Raw genomic sequence first — 16,759 nt, 5'->3', positions numbered from 1 at the left:
GGGCAGGGTCAGGACAGCCCAGCTGAAGAGAGCTGGAGTGAGTGGGTCTGCAGCAGGCATGGAGAAGGATCACCAGGATGAAATGGGGAGAGGCAGGACAGAGGTCGCACAGTGATCAGGGAACGGGGGCTTCAGGCCACCTCCTCCAAGCCCCAGGAGAACTGCCCTCCAGCCCCACCCACCTACTCAAGCCAGAGGCCAAAGAGCAGGTCAACCAACCATGCAGGGAAAAACACCAGGGACCGGGCATCTGGAAGGCTGGGGCCAACCCTGACTCTAGAGGCCACGCTTGGGGACCTCAGGTAGGCCAGTCTGCCTCTCGGGGACTCAGTTTCCCTGTGTGTCACCTGGAAATTGACTGAAGGAGGGCATGGATGCGCCCATGACCGTGGAGAGGTAACACTGCGCCCCAGGGCTGGGCTGGACGCCCTGCATTAGAATCTCAGCTCCGCCACTTACTACACAATGATGGTGGGCAAGCTGCTCCACCCTCTGAGCCTGGACACTGTCATCTGCAAGATGGGGTAACAACAGTGACCCCGAGGAGCAGGAGAGCGTGTTGCTTAAAGACACAGGCTCCGGAGCACGACAATCCAGGTTCAGATCCTGCCACTTTCCATGTGAGCTCAGATGAGTAATCAGTCATCTCTGGACCTCAGTTTCTCCTCCATGAAAGAAGAGAATGGTACTTGTCACAGGGTCACTGTCAGGACTGGAAGAGTCAAAACACATGAAGCACCAAGAACAGTGCTTGGCAGAGAGAAAGTACCTGGCGTGTCAGCCACTAGAACCCTGCTGGTCACCTTGCAGAAGCACGACCCACAGCGGGCCAGCACAGGACGGGGTGGGCGAGGGCCTGGAGACGGGCTGTGCAAGTACGCGGAAGCGTTAATGAGCAGGACTCCGGGTCCAGAAGCGGGCGGGAGAGGGAGCCTCCGCCCCGCCCGCACTAGGCAAACAGGCCACGCTCCATTCTCTCCCAGGCTTTTGTTTGTTTTTCGTCACCTTGATCCTCACAAAGGGCAGAGAGTTCCGGCACCAAAAACTCCCTCAGGCTCACACAAGAGATGGACCAGAGGCTTCACACCCACACCTCCACTGAAGACTGCAGAAGCCCATCGAGAGTGAGTCACCCGCAGCATCCGTGAGGGAGGAAGATGCCACCCGCCTGCCAATCTGGGGACCGAGCGTCTCGACAGCAACCCAACATCACAAGGACCATAGAGGACAGCAGAGAAGCGGAAGGACTCGGTGCAGAGCCTTCACCACCGACGACCCAGCCAAGTCATCGGGGGCCCCTCTTCAGACACGCCCTTCCGGCCCCCACTCACAGGCAGCACCCCAAAGCCCGGATGACCCGCCACAGGCCTGTGTGGTTCAGTCTGCACGCTGCTCGTGAAGAACCGGAACTAGCTGTCAACGTACTAAAGTCAGGTTTCAGATGAAATTCAGTGTCGCTGCCTTCTCCTGAGACAAGAGAACAGCTGTGGCTGCTCCTGTTTCTCACCTCCACCCTTACCTCCCCGTGCTGTCCCCTCCCCACACTGAGCAGGACTCATCGGTGTCACCAACAGCATAGTATGGAAATGACCAAGGGTGACTTCTGCGGCCAGCTCCCAACAGCGCAGCCCCCGCCTTGCTCTCCCGGATCACTAAGGCACCGTCCCACCACGTAGTGACAAGCAGCTACAGAGCTGGGTGACAGCCGCGCCCCACCCTCACCCACATGCCCAAGGCCACACACCGCGGCACAGACTAACGATTCCGGAAACAGACTACAGGTGGGCTACTCACAGCTGCGACGTCCCAACCAGGACTGAGCTTCCGCTTTCCCAGCTGGGGAATGGGGGTGAAAGCAGCACCTACCTGGCCAGGTTACGGAGGATGGAGTCGGCGGATGCGTGTGTAAAGCACCCACTAAGTTGACTGGTATTATCCCCATCCCCTGCTGGGTCCCCGTAGGCATCTGAATGTGCAAGTCTTGCTTTCCCTCCACCCCCTTCTTCCTCTCCACCTACGAGATTTTTGACCAGCCCACACCTCCAGGTCTCAGCTCAAGATCCTGTCTGCCAGAGCCAGCAGGCACTGGAGCGCCCGGGAGGCGACAGCAGGCCGCCCGAGCGCTGGCGCCTGGCCCGACTCACTCGCCGCACTGCTAGCCGGCACGAGCTTTCTCCTCCAGCTACACTTGAGCTATTTGAGAACAGGGAGCAAGCCTTCTATTTGTGGGCAAACGCTGTCCCAGCTGCTCCAACACTGAACTGAGCTGTAGCTTGGGCACAGGCCACCAAACCAGCAGGTACTTTGAAGCGGGTGTCACTCCCCTAATCAAGGGGGCGCTGGTGCGTGCAGCGTGCGCCCTGGGGTCTTGCGAAAGAGGCCTCCCACCACAGGCACATATGCTGGGCTGCTCCACAGGGGGTCCGCGTCCTGAGGGCCCCCAGGTCGACGTGGGCTTGCGGGGAGTCCTCAGGTGAGCTCCGCTAGAAGCAGTGACAATAAACCAACCAATGGCCCTGGTAGCGGGAAAGAGAACAAGCCCACCCAGGTCGAGCAGCTCCTGAATGGCCAACCTCGGTCTGGGGGTTCGGGCTCATGGCCAGGTGGCCAGGCGGGACAATGCCCCCCAGCCGTCCATCCTCGGGACCAGAACACCACCGAAGCGACCCGTGAAGGTGCGTACCTTGCTCTCTCTCTCTATACGTGCGGGCAACAGCATTGCTCAAGACTGCATACCAACTACACACAAGACCCCGGGGGGTGGGGGGGTACAAGTTCAAGGGTGCAGTCTTGAAGTGACTAGAATACTCACAAATTAATGGAAAGGCGAGACAGAATGAAAGTCCAAATTACATGCACTTGGAGAGCAGACAAAAGGAGAAAACATTCAAAGACAATGACCAAAAACAAGGCAGCATGTGAGTTGGCTCTTAAAGCCCAAAACCTCCAGGGCCCGGCCTCTGGAAGGGAGAGAAGCAACAGGCTGGCTCAAACATCAGGAGTGGAAGAGGAGTAAAAGACAAACACCAAGGGGCGCCTGGGTGGCTCAGTTGTTAAGCGTCTACCTTCGGCTCAGGCCATGATCCCAGGGTCCTGGGATCGAGCCCCGCATTGGGCTCCCTGCTCAGCGGGGAGCTTGCTTCTCCCTCTCCCACTCCCCCTGCTTGTGCTCCGTCTCTCGCTGTGTCTCTGTCAAATAAATAAATAAAATCTTAAAAAAAAAAAAAAGAGACAAACATCAAGCTCTAAAGCACCCCCAGACCAAGAGGAGAACCCCGCTCAGTCCAGCTTACTGCCACCATATGGTGACAGACCCAGCATCACAGGCCTTTGGGTTTTCAAAATAAGTTGGAAATCTTGCTTTCCCTATGCAGTCTCCCAGTGTGTGAGCCGCCGTAGCCAAGTCTTCAGGTCCAGTCTGGGCCTGGACCCCCAGCCCACCAGCCCCGAGCAGGCCGACTGGGAGTGCTCAGTAGTGCTTACACAACAACCCACGGACCAGCCAGGTGCAGGTGACCGCTGGGCCTGAGGGCCTCCTGTCACCCTCACACCACCCACTGACACAGGTCCTCTCATCATGCCCATTTTTACAGCCAGTGAAAGTGAGACTCGAGAAGATCTGATGACTTCCTCCTGATCACACAGAAATGGTGGAGCCAGTTCGAAATCCAGGTAGTCAGGTCAGATGTGTCTCGCCCACCTCATACCTCATGTGCATTCACTTCCTAAAGTGCCAAGGCTAGTTAAGCACAGGAGAAGAATATCATACTACTGCTGCCAGAGGAAAGAGACAGAATCGAGGGGAGGTAACACAGACGAACGTTCCACTCCTGGCTCTTCTTGGGGGAGAAGGAATCAGGTCTGTTCTCCCCCAACCAGACACACATTAATTTACCCACTACTACCTGGAAGGCCCCCGAGTAATAAGCCACATCTGTCTCCAAGGTGCTCCCTGTCTCGTGAGCAGGAGGGAGGGAGAGCGAGAGAGCTGGGTTTGCCAAGGGAAGGGGCTCCGTGGAAGCTATGACACCCATCCTACGGTGGAGGGCTTGGAAGCTGCCAGGTGGCACTGTCTCCAATTTCACGGTCAACAAGGGGCCACTGTGAGCCTCTGAGCCAAGGAGTGACAAAGTCAGACCTGTGCTCCGGCAAAGCAAGCAGGGTGTACCGAAGGGAGGAGGAAGGAAAAGCAGGAAGCAGGAAACCAGCCAGTGTTTGGGGTAGAGGGAACAAGGGCCCCCACGAAAAGGGGGGATTAAGAAGGAAGGCAGTGTTGCTGAGGACTCCCCTATGCAGGGCAGACGACCCAGTCTCCACTTCTGTGAGGATGACTGAGAATGGTGATGCCACCCACAGGAACACAGGAGTCCCAGAAGCCAGCCGAGGGCCACGAAGGGGAGGAAAGTGGCCGTGAGGAGCTGAAAACCCCTGAAGGTGGGGAACGTCCTGCAGGAAGTCGGACAAGCCAGCCAGAGCCGGAGGGAAGCACGTGCAGGTGCTTCTCACCCAGAAAAAGGGCCTCGTCTGCCCAGCCCACATGCAGCCAGGCCGGGCTGTTTCTGAGAGCCAGGGTGCTGGCTGGAGGGAGAGCCCGTGGCTAGGTTCTGCAGCGGGCTGGGAGTGTAAACAGGAGGGGAAGGAGTCCCGCCCCGATCCCAAAGGCTCTACCTGACTGTCTTTCTCCTAGGTGCCTGAATTCCATGGCAGCCCTTTAGTAAGCTCAGGATGAGGGGACTAGGAGGGGACAACACAAGGGGGCTACTGGCTGGCAAGGAACCCCCACAAACATAGGAGAAGAGCTACAAGTCAGAAAGACCCTATGTCTGGGAGGAAGCCCCCCCAGGCCAGAGTGCAAGACCCCGGGAGCACCTCACCTCACAAGTAGGAAGACTAGCAAGGGATCTCAGTCCCCAGAGGTTCCAAGGCCGGGGAGGGGTGGGGGCGAGTGGGGGCGGCTGAAGACCCCTCCCAGGGACATAGATGCTACAGTCAGGAGGAGTCCTGCACAGACAAGGGGGCAAAACCCCACCGTCAGAGGGTGCCCCACCCCCTGGGGAGGGGGCCCCCACTTCCAGTGGCTCCTCCAAGCCCCGGAACAGGGAGACTGAGAATCAGGGGATTATTCCAACAACCAGGAAGGGCCCTGACAGCAACGCCCCGGAGAAGGGGGCGCCCCGGTCCCCAGGAGGGGGTCCCTCTGCCAGGGGGCCCTTCGGACCCCGAGGGGGAGCCAGACTTCTGGAGGCCACGGCCCGGTGGGCGGGGGGAGCGGTGGTGGCCGCGGAGCCCGCACTCACCCAGCGCCAGGCCGCAGGCGGCGCCCACGGCCGCCCGGAAGCGGTCCATCTGCGTGTTCTTCTTGCTGTCAGGCTCCCACATCACCTGGCACTCCAGGATCTCCTCCCGGCCGGCCCGCGGCTGCTTGGACATGGCTGCGGCGGGGGGCGGCGTGGGCTGCGCTGGGGCCGGGACCGGGGCTGGGGCCGGGCGGGGGGCGGCAGGCGGGGCGGCGGGGTCCCGCGGCGGCGGGTCAGCGGCGCGGACCGGTGGCAGGCAGCGCGACTGAGCGCCGGCGCGGGCGCCGTCTGCGGGACCCCCGGCCGGCCCCGCCCCCATCCGGGCCCGCCCCTCCCAGGCCCCGCCCCTCCGCGTGTAACCCTCCGCCGGGAGCCGAGCCTCGCAAAGGAGTGCTTGCCGCCGCGCCCTGCTGCGGCCGGCACTCGAACCCGCGGGCGGTGGGTGGAGCCGCGCAGGCGCGTTGCGGCCGAGCTCCCCATCCTCACCTGGGGCGTCAAGGGGTTAAAGCAGCGCTGGAAGCCGGGAGACGCTGGGTCATTCCCGTGCTCATTCATTCGCTATTGATTTGTTCTTCCTGCGGATTATTGACGGAGCGCCTGCTGGGTACCGGGCAAGGTGCAGGGCTTTGTGGATACAGCAGTGAACGAAGCAAAGTTCCTGCCCTGTGTCAACAGGGGATAAGGGGTGAAGATGTCGTATATACGTCATACACAGTGTAATGCGTGCGGTAAAATATGTAGTATTACCACTGAGTGTCGTATAGATAATACGTATACTGTTATTCATATAATAAAAAGTATTAAGTACTATGGAAAGAAAGCAGGGAACGATAGAAAAGACGGAAGGAGGAGTGTTTCTATTTAAATAGAGTCGTCAGGGAAGATTCCATTGAAAAGGTGACGTCTACCATCAACTTGAAGCAGGTGACAGGAGTAATGAGCTCTTCAGTATCTGGGGGAAGGTTTCCAGGCAGAGATCACAGCAGGTGCTAAGGCCCTGAGCAGGAGTGTTGGGTGTGGTTAGAGAACTAGTAAAGGGTCCAGCCTTTTTCTTTGACTTGAGAGACCTGGGGTAGAAGATAAAGTCAATGAAGGAAGAGTGGCCGCGCAAGGGGCTCCTGAGGACCGTGAAGACCGGCTTTTACGATGGGCAAGATGAGACCGCTGAAGGTTTTGAGCAGAATAGGGTCATGTTCTGACTGTAGGTGTAATAGGAATTCCTCTGGCCGCTGAATTGAGAATAGATTTCAGGGAGCAGGTATATAAGCAGGGAGACCAGTTAGGATGATGTTGAAAGAGATGATGGTGGGGCGCCTGGGTGGCTCAGCTGGTTGGGCGTCTGCCTTCGGCTGGGGTCATGGTCTCAGGGTCCTGGAATCGAGCCCCACATGGGGCTCCCTGCTTGGCGGGGAGTCTGCTTCTCCCTCTCCCGCTCCCCCTACTCGTGCTCTCTCTCTTTCTCTCTGTCAAATAAATAAAATCTTTTAAAAAGAGAGAGAGAGATGATGATGGTGGCTGGACCAGGTGGCAGTTGTGGAAATAGAAAAATGAGACTTGGGGTATATTTTGAAGGTTAATTTATTGCAGTCCTACTGTACGTGGGTGGCACTGTGCTACAGACCTTCCCATATTCCTTGTAACTTATTCTCACAATAACCCAGTCAGCTTCTCCCAGGCACATTTTTCTTTTTTTTTTTTTGCAGTGTTGGAGTTTTATGAAGCAACCCCATCACTAAATCAGAAACAGCTTCCATCTCTCAATCACCACGAATAAACACAGGTTCTAATTTAAAACAGGATGCTTGCTATTTAAACATGACTTCCAGAATACCTGGCTTCCTGACCTCCGAGTCCTAGGGCCAGCATCTCATCTGGCTCTGTGTTTGAGTTACCACCTTTGTGAAGGCATGAGTTCATCTTGACCCGAAAGGAGATTCATCTTTGAAGGATTCATGTTTTTTTTCCTTTGACACTGGAATGCAAATTCCACAGGAGCAAAATCCTTGTTTCACCGGTTCACCAGGCTTCCCAAAGCCTGATCCATAGTGGAAGCTCAAGAAAGAGTCACTCATTCAGAAATGCCTACCGTGTGCCCCGTGGGCTAGGCAAAGGAGTTCTGCTATATAGAGCATAGAGCTCGCCTTCCAGGGCCATGCAAATCAGAGTTTGACGAAGGGATTGGCTGATTCTCATGGAGCAGGCAGAGGACTGGATTTATACGCCTGATGGCCACTTGATTCATTCTTAATCCCTTCAGCCTGGCCCACCCAACCAGGCACAGCATCTGTAGGGGAACCCAAGGGAGAGGTAAGCTATGGCCAAAATAATGGCTACTTGGTCATCACTCCTTCAACACTTCCACACACACACCTTTGGAAATACCTTTTCAGGCCTCACCTTGCTGCCCCATATCCTTCTTTACAAGATCAGAGAGGGGGAAGAGAAAGAAATTCAAGAAAGTTCTTCCCATTTAAAATGGGAACACTGGGGCGCCTGGGTGGCTCAGTTGGTGAAGCTTCTGCCTTCGGCTCAGGTCAGGATCCCAGGGTGCTGGGATCGAGCCCCACATCGGGCTCCCTGCTCAGTGGGAAGTCGGCTTCTCCTCCCTCTGCCTGCCGCTCCCCCTGCTTGTGCTCTCTCTCTCTCTCTCTCTCTGTGTCAAATAAGTAAATAAAATCTTAAAAATAAATAAGTAAATAAATAAATAAAATGGAAACATTGCTGGAAGGGCCTTTCCTGACCAAGAACCTTAAACTATCTGTCTATGTGCAACCTTCCTTGTGTCTCTGCAATTCCCCTTTTCCCTTTGTACCTGTTGCTTATTTTTTATTTAAGGATCTAGATTGGTACTTTTTTTGAGAGAGAGAGAGAGACAGAGAGAGAGGAAGAGTGTGTGCATGAGGGCGGGGTACAGATGAAGAGGGAGAGAATCTTTTTTTTTTTTTAAGATTTTATTTATTTACTTGAGAGAGAGCATGAGAGCAAGAGAGAGAGAGCACAGAGGGAGAGGGAGAAGCAGACTGACCACCGAGCAGAGAGCCCAACTCGGGACTTGATCCCAGGACCCCGAGATCATGACCTGAGCCGTAGGCAGACACTCAACCAACTGAGCTACCCAGGAGCCCCAGAGGGAGAGAATCTTAAGCAGGCTCCATGACCCAGAGATCATGATCTGAGCTGAAATCAAGAGTTGGAGATTTAACTGGCTGAGGCACTGAGAGCCCCTAGATTGGTACTATTAATATACCACACTCCTGATCTGTGCCTCCCCCTCCTATTCAAAACTTTTAACAGAATACAGAAATTTGCCAGGCCAGATGCACTCACACTTCATCAGAGGGCTGACCTCCCCGTCATTTCTTTGGAATCCACCCTGTTGCTCCCTCACATATAAGCTCACCTACATTCCTTTTTATTTCTCCCACCCTGGTGTGCATTAAGTTAGGTTTTCCATCTTTCAGAGCTCTCGCTATTATAAAGTGACCATTAACCAATATAGGATATGATGAAAACATATTGGGTCCTCTGGAATATGTTGAAAGCAGCTTCAAGAGAAAAAAACATGAGTATTTGGAAGTAGCGAAGAGTTTTCCAAAGACGTCCAAACTGATGGTCTGGAAAAGGAGTGGCACCATAGTTGGGGTACGAGTCAGGGTTATCTGAAAGTCCACATGATTTTGACAATATGAATCTCATTTTTCTCCTCTCTTCCCAAAGCATGATATTTCTTTGTACACATAGAAACAAATGCCATGATGCTAAGACGCAGCTGGGAAGTCACGCTGACTCAGAGCTACCCACCTACTAGGAATGCTACAAAATCCAACTTTGGAGTCTCTCCTGAGAGGATTGTGCCCAAGCCAAGGGATTGTATCCTGACTTAAATTGACATTAGAAAGTTTCATCATAGGCTTAAATGGACATCTTTTTTAAACTGAGGGTTTTAGGGACGCCTGGGTGGCTCAGTCAGTTAAGCGACTACCTTTGGCTCCCATCATGACCCCAGCCTCCTGGGATCGAGCCCCGAGTGTCGGATTCCCTGCTCAGTGGGGAATTTGCTTGTCCCTTTCCCTCTGCTCCTACCCCTGCTCGTGCTCTCTCTCTTACTTGCTCACTCTTTCTCAAATAAATAAAATCATTTAGAAAATAAACTGAGGGTTTTCAAATGAAATAAAATGAGGATTTGCTCTCATTGGAATGAATACACTCTGACATAACTGACTACCATACATGTGTATCTATCTTATTGATTAAGGAGACCAAATCTGAAAGAAATTGCATTTAAAAATGTATTCGTGGATGTTCTTCAAAGTATCTTGAGACATTTAGAAGAACTGGGAAAAATATCTAAAAGTAAAAAGTGAATCGGTGTTGGTAAATTTCACTTCTTTGGTTATTCTAAAATCAGCGCATTTCCACCCAGACCAAACTTCACCCTTAGGAGACACGTCTAAGCCAGACGTGAAAGAATGGCATTTACTCATCCAAGGAGGTTTTGGAGCAGAGTTACCGGTTATACCCCAGGGCAAGACGCAACGGCAGAAACTGGGATGAGTTCATAGTAAGCCTCTGTCACTGGCAAGTGGCTGAAGGAGGACTGAGAACATAGATGCTTTCTCCGGCAATCGGAAGCACCGTGTAAGTATGACGTTGACTATCTGTCAATTAATTGTGTAAAAGCAGCCGTGCATCCACGTGGCCCTTGGAAATTGTCCCCCAGGGATCAATGTGCCCACTGGTCTAAGCCAATCACAGCGCTCCTTCTTCTCCTTTGCCCAATTGGCTCGTGTGTCGGCACGTGACCAAATCCCGGCCAATGAGCTCGAAGGGGCGTGTATGGGGGGGGCGCCTGGCGCTGAGTTTCCCCTGGGAGGGACGAGGTCCTTTCGCAGGGGGCTGTGATGGGTGTTTGGCGACCCGGAGGAGCACGGCGCAGAAAAGCCTTTAAACAGAGGGTGGCGAAGCAGACAAGGAGGAAGGGCCGAATCCTCTCGCAGAGCTGCAGAGCAAGCCTGTGACGAGCCATGGACTTCTGGCTGAATAAATAGTAACTGTCATCGTGGTTTAAGTCGCAGGGAGTCCGATTGGCATAACTTGCTGCCCAGTGCATTCTAACTGAAACAATCACCAAACGTCATCCCACTTGCACTCTCCCCTGGAGGGGCTTGTGTTCACCTTAGCACCTTCATCACTGACGTGGGATGGCCTAGAACACCTGATCCGAAGATAGGCAGGCATCAGTAACAACTAGGTTGTGTCGGATCCCCAAACTAGGGATCTCTCTATCCCTAGTCTGAAGATTCTCCACCTAAAAAAAAAAGTGAAGAATCCAACCCAGTGCTGATCTTTGGGAGGAATCTTCCAGAGAGAGGACATAGTAAGTGCAAAGGCCCTGAGTTATGCTTGGCACAGTCAAATGGAAGTGGCTATCCAGGACCTTGGGAGGCCACAGAGTAAGGACTGTGGATTTTATTTAAAGTGTGATTAGAAGCCATTTGGAAAGCTTTGAGTAGGGGAGTGATGTGACATATATTTTGAAAGCATTATTCTAGCAGTAATAGAGTGAGTGGGGTTGAATTTGGAGTAGGATGGAGGGAGATATTGCAGAGGTTCACATGGGGTATCATGGGGCTTGACTGGGTTGGAAAGGAGGGAGATATTGAGAAGGGGAGAGAGAAAGAGAGAGATCCATGTACCTGTATATGAATATAAGCTTAGATAGAGATACATCTTTAAATATCTATCTATACATAGAGATATTTTGGAAAGTAGGCCAAGAGGATATAGTGCGGGGTTAGATAGTAGATAGCAATGCTTGGGGTCCAGATGAGATGAGAAGAACTTCTAGTGTAGAATTGACTTTCCCCAAGTCATAACCAAAGGAGTAATGCCTAGGACTTGGTGGAGAAAAGACCAGAAGGGGCAAGACGCTGACATATTTCCATTTCCTGTGGTTGCTGACACAGGGGGCTCTCTCAGGCTGGTCCGGAAGAAGGGTGAGCCCAAAGCCTCAGCCACGTTCCCTGGGTTCATCAGGCAAAAGGGTGGTTGGAGGATTTCTTTTTCTAGCCTCTGTGGTGTGGTTGCTTCAGCCCTCCCTGTCCATGCACAGGGCTGTGGAAATCCAGGGGATGCCAGCTACCAAGGGCCAGATGTGCCTAAAGGGATGGCCCAAAGTTCAACCTCCCCACCTCCTCTCCAACCACAGAAGAAAGCAGAGGGGGAAACGTGGTCACAACCCAAGAAGAGGGATACACAGGTGGTGGGATAGTCATCCAATGAATACTATGCAGCAGCCAAAAGGGACACTCTATAGATGGGCCAGCACAATGAACCTCAAAAACATAATGTTGAGCAAAAAAGCCTCAGAAGCATACAGACTTGTACAGAAAGGGAAAAAGCAGACAAAACCCAAAAACATCTGGTTTAGGAATACATACATGTTAGAGAAACATAAAGAAATGCAAAGAAATGTGTATCAACATTCAGGGCACAGGGTTCTTCTAGGAAAAGGGAATGAATTTAGGGAGGGGCTTCTAAGATACTGGTCACGCCCTATTAAACTGGATCATATGAACACAGTGCACATTTATTAGTCTTTAAAATGAACACACATACTATATCCAGTCTTTTTGTAGGCTTCATACTTTTCACAGTTAAAAGTAAATAAATAAGGGACCCCTGGGTGGTTCCATCGGTTGAACATCTGACTCTTGAGCTCAGCTCAGGTCTTGATCTCATGGTCATAAGTTCAAGCCCCATGGTTAGCTCCACACTGGGCATGGAGCCTACTTAAAAAAAAAAAAAAGAAAAGAAAAAGGAAAAAAGTAAATAATTAAAAATCTGGTGACATCAATGACTGTCTTACTTCACCAAGCCTGGACTGAAAAACTGTACACAAACTTCACATTTGTCAATAGGAGAAAGGCTAGTAAAGTGCAGTACATTCCAGACCTTGCAATACTGTGTGCATCAGTTAAAAACAGTCAGATTGCCCTACAAAGAGCATAGTTCTCAAAGAGATCGTTCAGGAGGAAGAGCAAGTTGCAGAACAAGATCTATAACTGTAGAAAAATACATGTAAAATACCATTTGTGTTTAAAAATATATTTTCGGGGTGCCTGGGTGGCTCAGTCGTTAAGCGTCTGCCTTCGGCTCAGGTCATGATCCCAGGGTCCTGGGATTGAGCCCCGCATCAGGCTCCCTGCTCAGTGGGAAGCCTGCTTCTCACTCTCCCACTCCCCCTGCTTGTGTTCCCTTTCTCGCTGTGTCTCTCTCTCGTCAAATAAATAAATAAAATATTTTTTAAAATATAATAAAATAAAAAAATATATTTTCTTCTTTGGCATATATAATATATATTCTCCACATACTAATATATGTGTAGGAAAGATATTGTAGGGGGGTTGAGTGATGGCCTCTCCAAAAGATATGTCCACCTGGAACCTGGAAATATGATCTTATTTGGAAAAAGCATCTTTGCAGATGTAATTAAGGCAAGGATCTTGAGATAAGATTATTCTAGATTACCCACATAGCCCCTAAATCTAATGGCAAGTGTCCTCGTAAGAGACACACAGAGGAGACACAAGTGAAGAGGTCTTGTAACCACGGAGACAGGGAGTGGAGGGACGCAGCCACGAGCCAAGGAGTGCCATCAGCCACCAGATGCTGGACGAGGCAAGGAAGGAATCTGCCCTAGAGACTTCAGAGGGATCCCTGTCCACACCTTCCAGAGCTGCGACAGAATGAACTTCTGTTGTTGTCAGCTACCACGTTTGTAGTAATTTGTTACAGCAACCCCAAGGAAACTAATACAAATATTCACTAAGCTGCAAACAGTGGTTACTTCTGGGAAGGGAGGACCAGACACTGTAGTCTCATCTGTCATGTCCCCATTTTTTTATAAGAGGAATGACTCCATTATTCTTTGCAGTGTTAAAACTTATGATCTTTGGGGGTGGGGGGCAACCTGGCTGGCTCAGTCAGTACAGCATGTGACTCTTGATCTCGGGGTCGTATGAGCCCCATGTTGGGGGTAGAGTTTACTTTAAGACTCTCTTTGTTTACCTGTGCATGATCTGGCTCCCCCTTAGAATCCATGAGCCTGGCACCATGGGCCTGTCACCCAGGGGATGCTCTGTAAAGATCTGTAGAATCAGTAAATGAAGGATCATGGTTTATGCAGGTACTTCCAAATGTTGGTCCATGCTCAGAGCCTCCCACTTCAACCCTTCTCTGTCCTTAAGACTGGAAAGGAAGATTTCCATGGGCTCAGTCTGGACAAGGATCTCGATCATTCACCAATTGTTTTTGACCCACAATGGGTCAGGGGCTACAAGAACGTACAAGGCAAGCACAGTGTGCCCCCTCCCCACACACACCCGAGCTCACCAGCCAGATGGAGCATAATGAGATGAGAATACTCAAAATAAACACTCAAGGTCCTCCAGCAGGATGTTCCTGAAGAGACTGAATAAAAATATATTCATGAGGCACATTTTCTATTCAATATTCAAGAAAAAAAAATCAGAAGATTAAATTCTTATTTTCTGAATCTAATTCAAGACTCTTATGTCATAAAACATCATTTTCTGGTAAATTGGTAAATCTGCTCAATTCTGCAAATGCACTGAATTGATTATTTGGCATATTGGCTTTTGGCAAATTGGTTTTGGAAGCCCTGGACCACTTCTGCTGGGATCACCTGGGACAGACATCTGTCACAAGTTCAAATGCCACCCCCTCAAACAGGCCTTCCCCAGCCAGCCAATAACTATGTAAGCAATCCTCCCACCCTCTGCAGGAACTCTGCACATTATTTCATTTTGCTCCTTTCACAGTACAAGTCTAAATCATCCTGATTATTAATTTGTTTACTTTTTTACATATTTTTTAAATATTTTATTTATTTGTCAGGGAGGAGAGAGCACAAGCAGGGGGAGCGACAGGCAGAGGGAGAAGCAGGCTCCCCCTGAGCAAGGAGCCCAACTGTGGGACTTGATCCCAGGACCTGAGCCACCCAGGTGTCCCTAATCTTTTTTTTTTTTTTTTTTAAGATTTTATTTATTTATTTGAGAGAGAGCAAGTGAGAGAGCATGAGCGGGGGTGGGGGGGAGGCAGACTCCCCACTGAGTTTTTTACTGTCTTCTGTGTGACACTCAGCTACTGAACATCATCCACAACCCGGTGATATACTATGAACAGGGTTCTAGACAGTGCTAAACCTTATTAGCCTAATACTAATGGTGAAACAGACATTCCCACCAGCAGAGGCCTCATTTAATGCCAAAGAGACGTAGATAGCCACACAAGCCATCCTACCTTGCCGTGCTTTCCCCTCAGGCTTGTTTTTAACAGGGCAAGGAAAGGTGACCAGATGAGGTGACTGCCCACCCTCTGGCTTGATTTGGCTTCTTTCTCCTCTTATGTAAGTGTAAAGTTCTCAGTAGAGAAGCCAGGCTTCCAGAGAAAAGGATCATGAAAAATACCAAGTCTCTAGTGGATTCAGCTGGCACGTATGGTGAAGGAAGGGGCTGGGTGGTGTAATAAGATGCAAAGAAGTCTACAGGGCCCCTGCGTGGCTCGGTGGGTTAAGTGTGAGACTCTTGGTTTTGGCTCAGGTCATGATCTCAGGGTCTTGGGATCAAGTCCCACATGGGGCTCTTTGCTCAGCAGGGAGTCCGCTTGAGGATTCTTTCTCCCGCTGGCCCTTCCCCTGCTTATGTGCTCTCTCTCCCTCTCAAATCAGTAAATGTTAAAAAAAAAAAAAAAAAATGCAAAGAAGTCTTGGTACACCTGGCTCTGTAGGTAGCCTGTGACTCTTATTAATCTCAGGGTCCTGCATCGGAGCTCGATGTTGGACGTAGATACTACTTAAATAAATAAACTTTTAAGATGCAAATAAGTCTTACATGTCGTGTGCACGTAGTACAAGACCTGCCGAAGGCTGCTCCTTGTTGGGAAACCTCCCCCTCCCCCACGGCCCCCGCCAGCCTGTCTCATTGCCTGGGGTACAGTTCAAAGCAGCGCCCAGATCTGCCTGCTCTGAGCCTGTTTGCACCGGGAGCCCTCATCACCATCCGAATGCCGTCCTCTGGGCTCCTGCAAGCTCCCGGACAGCACCTGCTTCCTGCCACCTGCTTCCTGGAGGCACCAGCAGCTCCGTGCACACTCAGGGAAACACCAAAGAACCCGAGCATTCGGAGTCTCTCTCATCTGTGTCATCAAGCCTATATTGCGCACTTCTTTCGTACATTTTGGGCAATGTAAGCCTTTTATTTACCTGTATTCTTGATTCCTCTTGGTGGTTTTTGATTTTTTTTTTTTAATGTATTCTTTAGGATGCCACGAGTTGTGTATCTGCGGGAGGGGTCCTGGGCAGCGGGGAAAGCCCCCTGCGGACAAGGCTGCGGGGAGCTGCTCGTTCCTCCCCCACTTGGCGCGCCCCTGGCTCGCCGCCTCACCCCTCCCGGGACCTCCCGGAGCCTCCCGCCGCCTCCGGGCGCTCACGCCTGCCAGCCCGGCGGAAGGATCCGCGCCACCCGGCCGCACCACACTCGGCGCGCACTCTGATTGGCTGGCTGAGAGCTGGCCTCACATCAGCCCAGGCGGCCGCGCGGCGACGAGGTGGACTGAGCACCAACCAATCGCAAGACGCTCCGGCGCGTGAGCCGCGCCTCTCAGCCAATCCAAAAGGGGAACCGGAAAAAGGCGTGCCCAATCGGAGCTGGGCAGGAGGGCGGGGTCACCCCTCGACCGTGACGGCCGACCGCTGTCACCTTGACAACCCCGCCAGTCCCGGGGCGGGGCGGGTGGCTCCCACCAGCTTGTCTTCCGCCGGTCCTCGGGTAGTCAGCCGCCCTTGGCCCCACTGCCTCACCGCCTCGAGCTCCGCTGGCCCGCGAGGCGTCTGGGCCTTGTCTCTTCTTCCTGTCTGTATTCCGATGTGTATGCGGGGGTGCCCGGCTGCGAGGCTCGCTGCACGTGGGGCATCGGCGGGAACCCCATCGAGTCCCGCGGGGAGGAAGCGATACGAAGTCCTCCGATAACTCAAATTCTGGGGTTGCACTCTCGATGCTTATTTTAAATGTTTGCATTCAGTAAGGCCGTGCTTTTGATGGACGCCATAATCTCTAAGTTATGAAAGTCGAACTTGAAACCTTTGCGAAGGTGGGAGCCAGAGCCAAGTGAAATAAATATAAAAAATATCTAACTATGACTGAAAACACTAAGCCAGGGTGGGAGATGAATGGGACGCTCCAATCAGATAACTATAGAAATGAAAAGATAATTGAACCTCCGCTTGCGGCTTCGGGCTCTGGGAGGGCTGCACAACAAGGGTAGCCCCCTTTGTGGCTGTCGTCAGCATTCTGTTCTTTTAGGTGTTTTCTAAACATAGAGCTCTAGATAGAAGAGTAGGCACAGTTCATATATGAACTTTCAGCTGTCAAAAACAGCTT

General features: G+C 51.8%; 1 protein-coding gene and 1 long non-coding RNA gene across 4 annotated transcripts in view; both read right to left on the bottom strand.

The window, feature by feature from the left end:
- AACS (acetoacetyl-CoA synthetase) overlaps positions 1 to 5,482 on the bottom strand; it is a 63,481-nt gene extending 57,999 nt beyond the window's left edge. For 2 of the 3 annotated variants that reach the window (XM_032431342.1, XM_032431344.1), the window contains exon 1: positions 5,298 to 5,482. In XM_032431342.1, coding sequence (XP_032287233.1) covers positions 5,298 to 5,430 — 133 coding nt within the window. In that variant the 5' untranslated portion in view covers positions 5,431 to 5,482. Of the gene's footprint in view, positions 1 to 1,866; positions 2,233 to 5,297 lie in introns of those variants that run through there. The other variant, XM_032431343.1, reaches the window with a different exon arrangement.
- Positions 5,483 to 13,388: 7,906 nt separating this feature from the next.
- Positions 13,389 to 15,871, bottom strand: LOC116649021. Its single transcript, XR_004302604.1, has 3 exons — positions 15,583 to 15,871; positions 13,692 to 13,769; positions 13,389 to 13,447 (listed from the first exon to the last, which is right to left on the bottom strand). It is a non-coding gene; the product is annotated as an uncharacterized LOC116649021 (long non-coding RNA).
- Positions 15,872 to 16,759: the final 888 nt, after the last annotated feature.

Source organism: Phoca vitulina, unplaced genomic scaffold (genome assembly GCF_004348235.1).
Source record: "Phoca vitulina isolate PV1807 unplaced genomic scaffold, GSC_HSeal_1.0 scaffold46, whole genome shotgun sequence".
In the NCBI taxonomy this organism is placed as follows: domain Eukaryota; kingdom Metazoa; phylum Chordata; class Mammalia; order Carnivora; family Phocidae; genus Phoca; species Phoca vitulina.
Note: the sequence above shows the minus strand (reverse complement) of the source record. Positions and strands in the feature narration are given on the sequence as shown.